Source organism: Empidonax traillii, unplaced genomic scaffold (genome assembly GCF_003031625.1).
Source record: "Empidonax traillii isolate 1590-97213 ecotype Southwest subspecies unplaced genomic scaffold, ASM303162v1 scaffold1:size7828297, whole genome shotgun sequence".
NCBI classification, from domain to species: domain Eukaryota; kingdom Metazoa; phylum Chordata; class Aves; order Passeriformes; family Tyrannidae; genus Empidonax; species Empidonax traillii.
This window is the reverse complement of record NW_020955194.1, coordinates 5,877,650-5,893,393: the sequence shown is the minus strand read 5'-3', so window position 1 is coordinate 5,893,393 and position 15,744 is coordinate 5,877,650. Positions and strand designations below refer to the sequence as shown.

The following is a 15,744-nucleotide window of genomic DNA, read 5'->3' as shown; positions in this document are numbered from 1 at the left end:
ACCATTTTTAGAGCACTTCCAACCAATTTGAAGACAGGATTATTAGCATTAAAAAGCTCAGCACATGATCAGGGCCAATTACAACAACCATTTTACAAGAGTTATAAAAGAGGCCCTTCCATCCTGCATTTCCTGCTGGAATCTTTATGGCCAACATCGGATTTATCACCTGCAGCTTAGGGTTAACATTATACGATAAAGTCTAAATAATGAACACCCTTAATCATGAATAGTGTTTCCAGAAGTTTCTAAATGTCACTTGTACAGGAAATATACAATCCATCTAATGCTCATTTTCTTAAATGTCACATTACTGTAAAATGGCAAAAATACAAGCATCTACTTGTTTAGTAATAGAATACTACATGAAATATAGTAAAATGATAGAGTCTACAATGATCCACATACCTGGAGTTACAGGTACTTCACATTGCTAGCTCCTGTTGCACTCTTGTAAAATTCTGTTGCATTCTTTTCAAAATTAAATCTCTAAAACTGATTGATCAAATGAGGTCATCAAAAGGCCTAATCAAACTGGTGGTGATTTTTGGCAAATTGAATTAGACAACTAGAAAAATAAACCTTTGGTAAATATTCCATGTCTTACATAGCAAGCTATAATGGAAATTTTTTAGTATACATATATTGAATATGCCTATTGTATTCCAGTCCTTGAGCCTGAGGAAAAGGGAATGTCCTAAACTGAACACAACATACAACTCATGACAACATGGGCACATAGTTAAATTCAACAGAGTTAAACCTGGCAGTGTGAAGAAATGAAATAGTTTTCATTTGGGTTCACAGATCCAATATTACTCCGAAAAGAGTATAAAATATTTTGGGGAAAATTCTGTCTTAGCAACATAGCAATTCAGAGAGTAGACAATACTGTAACAGGCAATAAACAATCTTTTGAGTCTTACATTCATTAAGAGTGAAAAATAATATTTGATTACTTGCAAATTATTTAGCGTTGCAGAATATAGGATATCCTGCCAACCAAGGATAAAATAAAGAAAATAATTAGGCTGCTATAAAAAAAAAAGATAACATTTTTCCTAATCAATCCCTCCCAAAAAAACCTCTCTGCTTTAAAATAAATACTACACAGCATTTTTAAATCAATGACAAATGAAAACCACAAGCACAAGAAAGAAATTTAGAATGGATTATTTTTAACTACCACTCTAAGATATTTTTATTGAAAGTCTTTTTTTCCCAAACACTAGATATTAGTTACAAGGAAAAATTGCTTGCTTCTGGGTGAAGAAAGGGGGAGAACATCACAATTTGGAAAGTGACTTTACAGTTTTGTTCAGAAATTTGTGTCCAGTGTATTATATTAGAAAGGGTCACTTAGCACAATAGTGCAGGAAAGAGAAAAATATAAATATAAGGCTAGAATTCCATAGATTCTATTTCATTGTGAATTAAAAAATTAATAAAAATTTGTGGAGAGATTCTCTGTGGTTTTCCTGAGAAAAATTCATAATGAAAAATTAAGGCTCACAAGAAAAGGACTGGTGATCATATGACTTCATGACATACTGTCACTGTGATATTAATTCTACTAATTTTATTCCAAAAGTAAGCATAAAGATATACTTTAAAAATATGCCAATGCTTAATTACTCTAAAAACCTTTAGCAGTCAGGCCAAGGTTAGCACTACTAAAAATTGTAGCTATGGTCATGATGTTGTAAGTAAGGAAGAAATGGATTGAAGACATTTTTTCCTAACTTTAAATCTGATTTACCCGTCAAAAAAGTCTTAAGGTTGAATTGGTGACCGGTTGTGCTGGAAATTCACCATGATAATACCAATGGCAAGACCTGTGAAGTGAATTTGGTTTTGCTGGTACTTTAATAATTTTTTCTTTTTCAGAAGAACATGTTAGTCATTTTGCATTTATACAAAAGTTTTCTAGCAGCCAGGCTCCTCTAGCTAATATGACCATATTTAAATGCAATAATAAAATCTTTTTGCTTTCAGAGAGTTCTCAGAGTTAGACGGATTCTTTAGTGACCACTTATCCTCCATGTTTATTCTACTACCTGGTAATATTTTCTATTCAAAACATTCGATGTGATATCTAAAATTATTAGATAATGTATCCAAAGACATGGATGAATGGACATAATCTTTAATGTTTGCTTGTCAAAAGTGATATCCAAAAGACAATAGGACATAATGTATGCAGTAAGAAATAAGAGAGAAAGTTTCAGTAGCTAGCACTGAAAAATAATCTATCAGATGGATGGGTGCAGTGTCTTAAGTCATAGAGCCCTGTCATTTTCAGAGTCAGATGTCTTAATTAGCAGGACTTGCCCTTTCAAAGACATCTGCCTGTGCAAGAAAGAGCTTCCCTAATCTTTGCTTCGCATAATAATCTAATCACTCACACAGGAGGTGGGAGATGTAAGTACTTCTCTTCCAGCTTGAAGGAATTTAGACCCACATCTCCAGTTTCTCAGGAGAGTGGCCTAAATAACTGAAGGAAAACACAAAGGAACAGAAAGAAGAACAAAAAAAAAGCCAGATCTGAACTTCTAACAGCTCTGAGCTTATCCCAAGAAAAAGAGACCTAGGTTACAGAGCCCACACCCATGACCATATATTTTATTTTTAAGAAAAGTTGTCTGATATAAAATGCAGTAGATGCACTCTGGTTATGATCTTGCAATACAAATTGTTTGCCCCAGCATAAGTTACCTTTCTGTTTTTGAACGAAAGCTGCTACGGGCGCCTCGTTTTGTGTTGAAGTCAGTGCTGTTCTTGCTTACAAGCCCAAAACTGAAAGGCATAGTTGGGTATCTACAGTTAAAATACAGGTCCTAGCACATATTTAGGTGTGTGGATTGAACAGTTTGCTGCTGGTGGATGCAGGTAGCAAAAGCTTTTAGCCTGGGAAATGCAAATCCCAAAATATTCGCTAGATGCATATCTGCTTTTTAGCCTTGCAAACCTATATGCTCTTTCTATTCCTTGTATTTTCAGGTTATTCCACGTTAAAGAAAGTCTATGTTCTTTGAGCTTGGAAATCACAAGTAATGTCTGGAATTTTCCAGTCACACTCTTAAGTAATTGCTGCTTATATCTTGAGCACTATTTCACGCAGTCACTTCATTGACATGCTATACTTACTAACAGATGCCTCATACTGGGGCTGGACAGTAAATTACAAGGTTTGCTCATGTTTTTAAAAGATGTAATACCTTCTATTTTTCAGCAGTCATAAGCAATGCACATGAATGAACTATGCCATTAAACCCAGGATTGATAGGAGGCTGGAGAGCTCAGCAAATGATATTAAAACCAATCTGACATCAATCCTATCTCTCGTTTATTGCATCTCAAAAAAAAAGTAATAACCACTGTGACAAATATAGGAGGGTCCTCCAACAAGAAACAATGAATGCCAGTCTTTGTAAGAGGCAGAATTACAGAAAAAAATAAAGGTGAAGTCAAAATAGTAAAATTATTCCAGAGGATGAAAACTCTGGAGCCAGCATTATGTTTGAAATTTGCAGATACTCTTTTTCACACCTCAATTACTATATATAATTCCCAAATTAAGCACCGTCATCCATGAAAGGATCACAGATTTTTCTAATTACTTTGCTAAATATTTACAAGTTTCTATTTAATAGAAAGATCTTATTTTTGCTATTTCTTTACGCCCTGATTTGGAGAATTCTAATTAAAAAAAACAACAAGTCCTTCAAAACAAACTCACTCCGTGAATTCACGATATAATGTCTTGCACGTGTAATACATTTATCAGATATATCTTAACAACTATTGTTGTGAATGCTGGGAGCCTCTCTTCTTGGTAACGAATGAACCGAGGAGGAGCTGGGACTGTGGAGACAGGCAGAGTGAAATGAGTTTGGGGAAGCATGAAGGATAGATCAGAAGATCAAGGACTGAGGTGAGAGAGCCCAGTAAAAATTGTAGAAGGCATGGAGAGAGGCAAGTTCATGCGCTAGCAGAAAAGTAAGGGCCAATTTTTAAAAGTAAGGGCCACTTTCGCCTCAAATACTTGAGGGCAAAGCCTTGGTGGACAGAGACACTAGTGCATGACTTTCCCTTGTCACTGCCTTTTAACTCACAACCAGGAGACACCTGAATTATCCTGTGAACAGCACAGATAAATACTGTCACCTGGTCATTTAGAAGATGAAAGAGTGGAAAAACAACACTGAACTGCATGAAAAGACAATGGAGAAAAATTGTCCCTAAATTAAAAATGTTATAAAGGAGGAAACTTCCCCCCACCCGTCCCTGCCACTTTTTCACTTGCTATCTCTCTAGCTCACACCTTCTTTCCAATCTCTCTTAAACAGCTCTAAGAACAGCCCTTAGAACAGCCTACAAGTGCTTAGAATCAGGGACTACCACTTGATTCCTTGCCTGCACAGGGCATGACAAATATGAGATTCCTGCATCACTCCATCATTACTTTTGTGCTAGGTTTTCAACTGCCCTGTGCAGCTTCTGCTTCAGCCAAGCAGAAACAGACAGATGATGCTAAAATTTCTAGGTATAAAATAATAACAAACACATGAAAAAATTACCACAGATTAGCAGCTCATATTTATTTCTTTCAGACAGGAGAGAAATGTAATACAGTCACTGATTTTATGTGAGCTTGACTGCAGTATCACCTTTTTTGCAGAACTACTTCATGGTATACCAACTCTAAAAGGACCATTTTTAATATAAGAATATAAACACAGTTGGGAGCTGAAGATTATCACTTGCACCTTAAGGTGAGCAAGCATGCATGGTAGAGGGAAAGTTGATGCTGAGTTAGAGGATGAACTGATTATTACTTGCATATAAATTAGGTATTCATCAGCCAATAGATTGCTTATTTACCTTACTGGTTATAGTTTGCATTAATCTTATGTGTATCTCAGGTCCTTAGATAAAAATGTTCTGAGTTGAGCTTATAAAATAAAACCAGAAAAATTTCTATGATTCGTCTCTTCACTGCTTTTGCCACAGCTAGACCGATCAACTTGGACTCTGCCATGTACTGACAGCTTATTTACAAGCCATTAAATTCACCCTCATTTGACCAGCCCAGTTCTGTTTGGCAGCCCTTAGGTTTGCCTTGATCAACCCCAGAAGTGCAACTACAGAAAAAAGACTAGTGCTAGAGGGTAAAGACTGTGGTTCTCCCTCTCCTGTAGTGCCATCTCTCCAAGAGATGTGCTTCCATCCGTGTAGTGATGCAGCAGAGGTAATACATAAAAAGAACGTCAAAGCATGATATTTTCCTCAGGCATAGTAATAGTACTTGATACTGAGGAACTGGATGCTTTTGGAATTTGGTGCTCATGAAAGATGGGCCTGATATAGGTACTGGCAGTTTCAGTGACTGAACACTTGTGAGAGATTCTGTAGATATTTTCAGAGCTTCAAATACCTAACTTTTGCAAGCATGGGTAAGAGTATGTATTTGCACACACAGCTAAGAGAGAGAGAACAAGCAAACAAACAATCCCACATGTCCATTTTTCTCAGTGATTTGACTACTTCCAAATTTAACACATTTTCACATGCTTCCTTTTCCCAAAGTGATTCTCAAATGGTGAGAAGTGTCCAGAATGATTTCCACCCTTTGCTGGCTCTAGTCAGTGGGCTGAAAAAGGTGACTATCGTAACACCGAGAAACTTTTAGACTGATCTAATTTATCACTAATAAGGCAGAATGGGTCTAGGACATAACCATCACACAAATTGCCTGCACTCAACACCAGCACAGAGAACAAGGACATGCTGTTTGGTGTTTGGTATGATAATGTAGTGCACGTCACTCTAGTATTTTCCAGGCTTGTATAATTTACCCTACGAATTTATTCTTTCACCAGAAATACACCATGGGTTATAAGAACAATAGGCATCTGTTAACACATTGCATTCATGTCGCATACCCGTAACAACTTTCATACATTCAATTCAGTCTCAACGGGTCTGATTTGCAGTTATATACACTGAGCTGACAAATTACTCCCGGTGGTTAAGAGTTAAATAAAAGAGATTTTGAAAAAAGTACAAAAATAGGGCTAATTTCTTCATAGGATCACAATTTGATAAAACAAGGTTCAAGGTTGAATCAGCCTGCATTATTCTTATATGGCACAACATTTACTCTGGTTTGGAATTTGCAGTTCATCCCGCTGAGACTTTTCAGTTTCCCATTGAGATTTTCAGTGGAAAAAATGGTTAACCTATTAAAATTACAATGCAGTATCAGCTGAAGAAAAGTTTGTCCTCTATCCCACTGTGAATATAGCTGTGCAATAATAGTAACACCTATTTCTGATGTCTGGATAACTTGTCCCTCTGCATGTAGGAGACCATTATCCCGTGACTATGGTCTGTTCTGCTGATATAATCTCTTAAATAAAGCTTTACTGTTTACTCTCCTTAATTGAAGTACAATAGAAAAGACTTGGCCTCTGAGAAGCTTCACTGCCTTGGAGCTTTGAAGGTGTTTCCAGTTGTCTTTCAGTGTACTTCAAAACATCCTTGATAAAAGAATGTGTGTGGATGTGGAGCAGGAATTTTACTGCAGTTATGTTTTATGCAGAGTTGTAAAAAGTTTACTTAGCTACCATTCTTCTGCCAACTTTCCCACTATTGTTTTGACCCTCTCACTACTCTGCTAAGGCATCAAATCCTGTAAAATATTTTTCTTGCAGGTCTTATTTTGACTCTTTTTGGAGCTGAACATTTCTTTGAACTGATAAACCAAATTTGGTTGGCTTTGTTTGTTTGTTAGTTTTTTAATTCTTTCAAGGTTAAAATCACCAGAAACTCATTTTAATATATTTTTTAATTTGCTAGTTCTAAAAAGGAATCCTTAAACAATGAAGACCAGCCTTGCAGTGACAGATGTATGGACAAAGAGACTTGATACTGGCAGATGTTTTCCTGTTACCTTGGATCTGCATTATATGAACTTATTTAACAGTCGTCTATACCCAGAAATAAAGAAAAAAAAAAAAAGAAACCATTACAATACAGTCTAAAATAGAAACTCATAGCAATGGTAACCAGCACGTGGGTACAAAAATATCAATTAACTGTGTATGCAGGCTAAGCAAGAAAAATGGGAAATTACTCACTGGTAAGAAAATGCTGGGAAGTTGGGCCAAAATCCCTGTGAGCTTCATGCAGTTGCCTGATGCGCTCATCAATGGCCACCTGTTAAGAGAGGAGAAGAAAAAAAAAGATTCTAAACAAGTAACAAACAGCAATTATATTCAGATAGTTTGGGGGGGGGAGGGGGAGAGGGTTTTTTTTTGTTTTTGTTTTTTTTTTTTTTTTTTCATTAGTGAACATTCAGTTTAATATTAAGCAAGTTCCTGCAACAGTCATTACCCCTCAGGGCCTGACTGGGATTTAATATGTCTTATTGGAAAGAAAGGATACAAAAAAAGATTTTGTTTTTGGTGGTTCCCCCCATCTTAACTGATGCTAGAACAAGTTGAAAAGGCTGATAAGTAACAGTATAGCAAACTGGCCTGACTTTATGCACCTGAAAAGAGTATTACTGCTGCTTACCAAAATTGAAGTCAAAACATCCATCCGTTAATACCTTTAAAAAATTACTTCTAAAGTACTTTTGCAAGTATCCTGGTATAAATCAGCATGTGAAAAGTAATCTCTTTTAATGTGGACAGGATAACTGAGTGCTGAAATGATGTTAACCATGGAGCTGCTGTTACAAACAGTTCTCTGTTCTTTTAATCAGTCAAATCACAACCCCTTGACCCTTTCCTTGGAACAGCCCTTTGAAGAACATGGTTTTTCCTAATGTTTTATTGGGTTGGTGTACTGTATGAAAACAGAGATACAAGTTGTAAGATTGGTTTCATTTTTACCCTTGAAAATCCCAGTGAAGTCAAGTCTTGAGCAAGAAGCCAAAAGGGGGAGGTTGTAAAAAGATTCCACAGTGTATGAGTGACATCTACCAGCACCTTTATAGCCTATATGCTAAAAGGTTGTCATCATAAAGTTAGACCTAAGAATAGGACTAGGTAAAGCAAGAAAAAAGGGTTTGAAAGTAACAACAGAATATTTTTGAAATATATTAAGTAAAACAACTGATAGGAAGAAGATTCATTTAACTTAAATATTGCCTGTAAGAAAAAGTGTTCCCTCGACACTGGTACAGCAGAAGGTAAAAGTAGTTCATCTTTTAATTGGCCCAGTCGTGAGATATATAACAGGGAAACAAATAGGTTGTACAAATAAAAAGCAAGCCACATTTTAAAACTTTCAGGGGTGTTTTTTGGTTGGTGGTAGGAAGGAATAATTGTATAATAATGGGGCATGATACAGTTAGAAAGGAAAAATAATGATAGGCTTGATTGACCTTGACATGGCTCTGTGTATTTGCCAAATAACCCCTAGAGGCCAAAATCTGGTTTAACTAAGCAATAAAAATTTATCAGCAGGACATGATTTCTTTGCTTACAGTTTTAAAACTAACACCATAAGCCCAAATGCCCCTTTCCTTTCTTTCCTCAAGTCATTTTTCTTTTCCTGCAGCTTTCTTCATTTTTATGTCTTCTCCTCTGGCTTCCCATACACAGACACAATCAATGTAATTTTTTGTTAGTGTCCCTTGAGCAGCATCTCTCCACACAGCTCAGCTACAGTCATATCCCCATGTAGCCTCTGTTCTTATTGCTACTCTCTCCTTGAATCCAGAACTGCTCACAGATCAGAATTTATACTGGCAGGTTTAAGGTAGATACATGCTGGCTTAGTCCTGTGACCTGTACTTTTCCTGTTTAATCTTGCTGAGTGCTCAGCTAGACAAAACTAAGCCTAGGAAGAGGCTGAAATCTGGATAACTTCTGAAACTGTGGGTACAACAAGGCTGGGGAAAGGACTATTTAAGCCTAGAGAGAATTGCATGGATAGATGTTCTGTTAAGCAATGCTTCATACCAAAGATTGGCTTTGAGCTTGAGTTTACACCTAATCCACAGCACAGATAAAAGCTAGGGAAGTCTATAAGTGCATAGAAAATCATGACAGGGCTGCTTCTGATCATCAATGTAAGTGGCCTAAGTACAAAAGCATTAACCAATGTGACACTATTTTAACAACAAAACAGCCTTTCAGTGAAGATTAGGAAGATAGTCTTAAATGTACATAAACACAAGCAAAAAAAAAAAAAACAACTCATAACCAACTGGAAGAACTTTTAATGGAATTCCATTGACTCTTTGGAATCCCCTTAAAACTACCTCATAACATACCTATTTTGTCTTTAGCAAATATTGGTTAATAAATTTTCAGTAAGTCCACGAGGATGGCATGCAGAATCTCTAAAGAGAATGAGAGCTCTACAAATGTGCAGTGGGGAGCAGTGTTTCGTACAGGAGAATGTCAACAGCCAACTTGAGGTCAGAACAGAGTACGGGAACCCTTTGGTACATGTGACCACTGCCAGCATACAACCCAGCCCATACAACCTCTATTAAGTGTGCTAAAACCGAGAATTTCAATCCCTTCAAAATATCCAGGTTACTTTTGAGCTGTATGAAATTACTAAACTGAAGATTTTTAGCCATACAGGTACATCAGCAAAATGAAATACCTTACATACTTCAGGGTAAACTTTCAAACTGAACAGCTTTGGATGTGAGCCAGGAAATACCTCTGCTAGAGGTAGATTGTGTCAATACAGAGATGAATAAAATATTGGGAAGTCTTGAGTATTCTTCAGGAAATATCACCTGAGAGCATGAAATGTTATTCCATTTGGCTGCCAGGAAATACAATTTTAAATTTTGTTTTGTTCTCTTTCAAGTCAAGAGAAATGTGTACCTCCAATATAAGCACAAATAGTATCCTATGTATTTTTGTATGCTATGCTCTGAACCAAGTGCAGTTTTCCTTATTAATGAAATGATGTGAAAAACTGGAGCCTTGTTTGAAGAAAACAGCAAAATTCTCAACCTGATTCAAGCACTCATTTTCCTTGCTTTAAATGGAAGAAAACACACATACTGTTAATGAAGGAATAATTATCTTGTCTGATTTCAGTAGTATTAGTTTAGCCAGAGTAACATGTAAAAAGTAATAATTTTAAAGGTACTATTTATTACCAGGATGTAACATGCAAGATCACAGAAAGGGTGAGGTTTGAAGGGACCACAGTGGATTATCTGGTCCAACCTCCATGGGGCAGGACTATGGATTTGATATCAGTATCCTTTAGGTAAAACTCTACAGTATTTCTCCACAAGAAATGTTATTTTAAAAAAAGTCAGCTATTGCTTTATCTGAATCAAGATATGAGAATTTGGTTTAAACAGACCAAAGTATTTTTATATCTGATTTTGACTTAAACACAAACTTCAGAATTTTCTGTAATTGAGAAACTTGAACCATCACTTTTTTCCACTGAGGATACATGCTTGAAAAGACATGCATTTCCATTATTTATTTAAACTATTTTTTACATAACATTTATCTTCTTTCAATCATAACAAATGAAAGAACCACAGTAGTGCAGTAAACATACTTGAAGGTGAAGACAGTAACATTAAAAATTCTATACTGATTTTAAGTGATATTGACATGGAATGGAAATAGTTTCTGCTCCACAAATTCAGAAGTTAAAAAAAAAAAGTTATTTAAAGTCTTTCTCCTCTAAAGACTTTGGAAATATTTGATGAAACAAGTTCTGTTTCCCATCACTTGGATGCAGACATATGAACTGAATATATTATCAGGTTCAGATAAACAAGTTATGACAATAACAAAAGCAAAGCTAAGTCATGTAGTTGTTAAGAATAGTTTATAAGTACTTTACCTAATGTAGGGGTTCAAACTTGACAACATTTGTTATAACAGCTCCACTGAAATCAGAATAAGGATTTGATGGATTTAACTTGGGTCTACTACTAAATTCTGGATTTTTTATAGAAAGCCTTCTTTTGTGTTTAGGATCACATTGCAAAGCAGGCCTGGATCAAGAAGGAACAGTGAGTTGTTTGATTCTCAATATTTTCCATGTTCTCTGAAAGTACTCAAAAGTAACTGTTCAAGTGTGCTGGAGTCGCTGAACTACTCAGAAAGATGTGATGGAGGAAGGAGGCACACCCCCCACCCTATCATGTTGTTGAAGTTGTGCCTGCAAATAACGAGTGTCCTTAACAAAGGGCTCTAAAAATGGTCACTCTGTTGATCCATCAGTCTTATAATAATGGATATACAAATTCCACACTGGAGCAACATAATACTCAGCCTAGATCTAGCTGTGGTTTAACCCTGACCCAGGCTTGCCCATAGGTTTGATTTTCAACTGAATGAGTTCAGTGGAGGAAACTGTCCCTGGGGTACTTATCTCCCAGGAAGGTGAGCTCTGATCACCAGTTTAAACTACTCTGCAAAATGAGTGGCTACAACACTGAAGGAGCGGAGGTGGCTGGGTAAACATCACTTTGTGTTCAGCACACTTAGAGAATTCATGTTCAATGAACTTGGCCAGGAATTTAATCAAAAGTTTTATTTTTTAAACCTTAAATAGTCAGAGAAAAAATGGCTCAAGAAGCTGGTGATCCTGTGCAGTAAGAAAACATCAGGTAAACAGGGAATATTCCAGGGGGAATATGTGACTGCCTTCACCCTTGTTAACACTGAGGCAATTCAGAAAGAGACTTCCGTGGGTTCCAAATTGTAATTCAAAATTCATTCACTTCTCTATCATAGTTCTTTGCCTGGACACGCCCCTTTATAAAGCCGAAAAACATGGCATACAACAGTTATCTATTGAATGCTTCTTCCTATCTATTCAATACATATCTATTGAATGTATCTCCCTTCTTCTTATATTCAAATAATGTAACTTGCAGACCTTCTTGAAGACATCTAGCAGGCAACTGCATTTGGCTTTCCTGGCCAGTGTGTATGTTAACTCTGAAAATGCGCACTCTTGGGGGAAAAAAGGCACGTACACCTACAGTTCTTCCTAAATGACACCATAAAAACCCCTCTGTGATGATACCATAAAAACCTGTACTGTAGCACAGGTTAGTTCAGCTGCTGCCAGGCTAGTGCAACAGATAAATAGATGCATTATACATTCATCTCTTTCTGTTTGAAAACATTAAAGACTATTTCCTGCAAAAAGATTTAATAATTTTCTTCTCAGTCTAATTTCTAAATTGCAATCACATACATTCATAATATTTACATTTTTCTCAAATTATTTTATAAGCAAGGAAATAAAGAAGCTTATTGCAGAAACAGGGTTTAAATGAGCATCCCTCAGTCCCTTGTAGCGTGATCAAGTTTCTATAATTGAAAATAACTGCCAATTTTCTCCTAAGATTAGGCTAGGAAGAGATGTAGGTGCTTCAGAAAAAACAGTGTAAACAGTGAATCAAATCCCATTCTGTTGGTGTGGGTGGATCTCTTCAGAAATATTTCAATTTGCCAAGCAAGGCAAAAAGTAGCTTTTATTTTTTTCTTTCGATATTTGCTCAGCACACTTCATTACATGTCTGCAATTTCTAAATCAACCTTTGTTCTTTCTATGAAAAAAAAAAAAAGAATAGCTCTTTTCATCTTTGATGCTTGTGGAAATTAACAGCAGTTTCTACTACCCCTATTTTAAAGCCATATTCTATTGTCACTGAAAAGACTCAGTGCTGTTTTGATAGGGGTTTATTAATACAATAATGGAAAAAAAAAATTAAATTCTCTCTCTTCCTGACCCACCATTGCTAGGTCTATTGTCATACTAGCCCAATGCTAGATTCAAAGAGAATTTTTTTGTTTTATCCTTAAAAGAAAATGAAACTTTTTCTCACCAGGTTTCTCTGAAAGTTCTCACTTCTAAATAAAATATAAGCACTATAAGCACATATTAAACCATTCTTCAATCCATCCAGAATACAACTTCAAATGGGGGAGGCGGAATAAGAAAATTATCTATTTTGTCAAATTACTTCACTTTCTATTTTAAGATGACTGATGGAAGAGTGAGGAGGTCAGGTAGATATTACCTATCCCTTTCAGTGAAGACAGACATTTACATTTGAGCATAATGTCTTTAAATTACTATTTGTTTGAAACACATCAACAACATAAACTCCTCTGAAGTCAGAATAATAACCTTTTTATAAGGGGCATCTAAGGGCACATGCAGCATAATACATATAGACACTAATTACAGAATTATGCTGCCCCCAACACAGGCAAGTTACGTGAATAAGTGTGAGTAGCAATTTGTACTACTTATTAACATGAGACAGTAGAAATGAGATCACTGGTTAAAGGAAATGCTAAATGTAAGAGTTAAGACAACTATTGAATGGCTGGGATTCCAAGGAAAAATGGCAAGAAAAGAAGAAAAGATTAGCAGATTCTCATCTAAGCAGCTATATTTAGTGTAGCAGCAAAAAAAATCCTTTTTTTCTCCCCCTTTTTTCCCTCCCCAAATTTGCTTCACTAAAGGCTGTTCTCACAAAAAGAGAAGGGCAGTTTTCTGTATCAGTGTGCATACACACAATACTTATTAAAATAACACTCCTTTAATTTCTCCACCATACTCACAGCATTTCCACAGCCTCCTGACCTTGACTCCAATCACAGCCAATTTGACTGCATATCAAAGGAAACTGGCTTCTACAAGACCCTCTTTAATGTTGCCCAGCAATTCTCCTCCCAAGAGCTGAAAAGCTTCTTTCTTTGCTCTCACTGACTCAGAGCTGTCAAAGCAGTTCGAGAATGTTCTTCACAAATCAATAAACAGGAAAATCTGATCTACTGTACTTCTAATAGCTACTGAATTCAGTCACTCACTGTTCCTGGTATATTAGGAGATAAGGACGGATTTAAATAAGAACACTTTGTGCTCTTAATGAGGAACAGCAGGGGGGAAAAGGCAATTGATAGTCATTGTTCCCAGCTGCTGAAGTTCAAGTTTAAGTCTTGGCATTTACTGAGTTGAAAAAGCAGCAAAGGACAATTAGTTTTCTGGTGGAAAGTTCTGTAGTCTGAAATATCTTGAGAGTGTAAAAATAAACATGAAATGTGCTTATTTTTCACATTAAGGGCAAAACAGGTAAGTGCAATGTCATTTGCATGCATTTACAGCTGTTACAATGATTAATTCGAAATTCTGGGTCATGGTAGGACTGTACAGTTCAGCAGATTGAAATCTGGGCGACTTTATGCAATTCTTCTTTCAGTAAAAAAAAAGAATAAAATCCTAAAATCTAGTACAATACATGTATTGTACCTTGACTGCTTTTTTTAATCCTTAGATGAAACAAGAGAGTAAAATGTAATATAAATTCAGGAAACATCTTAAAGCTCTGGGCACAGAGCCTCAGAAAACAGTAAATAAAACAAGGATCTTCTTGACTTAACATATCTACTGTGAATAACCAGCCATCACTTCTCAGGCTTTTGTTTTGTAATCCTAGATCAGTGCACTTCAGCCTTTGTGTATTTCTATGCCTAGGGAAAAAAAGTTAGGTCTTATGGTTTAAACAACAAAAACATTCAAATTTAGAGAGAATAGAACAGTTGCAAACCATGTGAAATCCGAAGAACAAACATCTTCAGGAAACAATTCTCTTATAAAACATTACTTGGTTTGTTTAGGATAAAAGATACTCTGTCAGAGAGGCCTCACGTTTGACATCCCCACTGCTCCTGTAAAAGCTATCACACAAGCGGATGGGAGTTCTGCAAGGCTTTCACATCACTGTATGATCCTCAGTTCTACTCACTATTGTCAGATATAAAATATTTTATGAACTGGTATGAGCTGAGCATGAACTTGGCCTTTTAAAGGTACAAGAAACTGTCTGCAGCCTTCCATCCTGGCCCATTTTCTTAACAAAGCTTTTAAATTCTTGTCTTTCCAGACACGTTAATTCCTCTTTAGTATCTTTTTTTTTCAATGCAATTTCATCAGTATCAATTATTTTTCTGCCAAATTCCTTGCAGAATTTCATAGTATATAAAGAAAGTAATTTTACAAATGTTTATATTTAGCAATTATTTTTTTCACAAAGCAGCACTGCACCAATTAAAAAGTATTCAATTTAAAATTTACATTAGCTTCAAATTCAGATAAATTAATAGCCATAGACATCCCTCACTAGATTCCACTCCAAGTGGGCTGTGGCTTGCCTAATCACTTGTCTATACTCTTGGATGGTGCCTCTATATTCCTTCCAGGTTACCTGTCCATCCTTCCACTTTCTATATAGTCCCTATTACGTGTTTTGAGTTTTGAAAAGAGCTCCTTTTGCATACATCCAGGACTCCTAACATTTTTGTCTGACTTCCTGTTACTCAGGATGGACTAGTTTTGAGCTTCTAGGAAGTGATCCTTTTGTATCAACCAACTTTCTTGGGTCTCCCTTCCAGGGCTTTATCCCGTGGGATTCTTCCAAGCAGATCCCTTAAGAGGTTAAAATTTGCTCTCCCATTTGGTCTCATGATCACTGCAGCCAAGACTGCATGTGACTTTCATCTCCCCAGCGAGCCTTTCCTTATTTGTGAGTATGAGGTCCAGCAGAATATCTGTCTTCACTGGCTGCTCCATCAGTTATGTCACGAGGCTTCCATCAATACTATCCAGGAATTTACTGCATTGCTTACAACCTGCTGTGTTGTCTCTCTAGCAAATAACCAGGGTGGTCCCCCATGGGGACTTCTACTTGTCTATAAAAGGCCTCAGCCA

General features: G+C 36.3%; 1 protein-coding gene across 10 annotated transcripts in view; it reads right to left on the bottom strand.

Annotated features, from left to right (window-relative positions):
• Positions 1 to 15,744, bottom strand: part of DMD (dystrophin) — a 996,724-nt gene that overhangs the window by 117,611 nt on the left and 863,369 nt on the right. For all 10 annotated transcript variants that reach the window (XM_027888128.1, XM_027889056.1, XM_027888040.1 and 7 more), the window contains one exon: positions 7,143 to 7,221. In XM_027888128.1, coding sequence (XP_027743929.1) covers positions 7,143 to 7,221 — 79 coding nt within the window. The remainder of the gene's footprint in view (positions 1 to 7,142; positions 7,222 to 15,744) is intronic.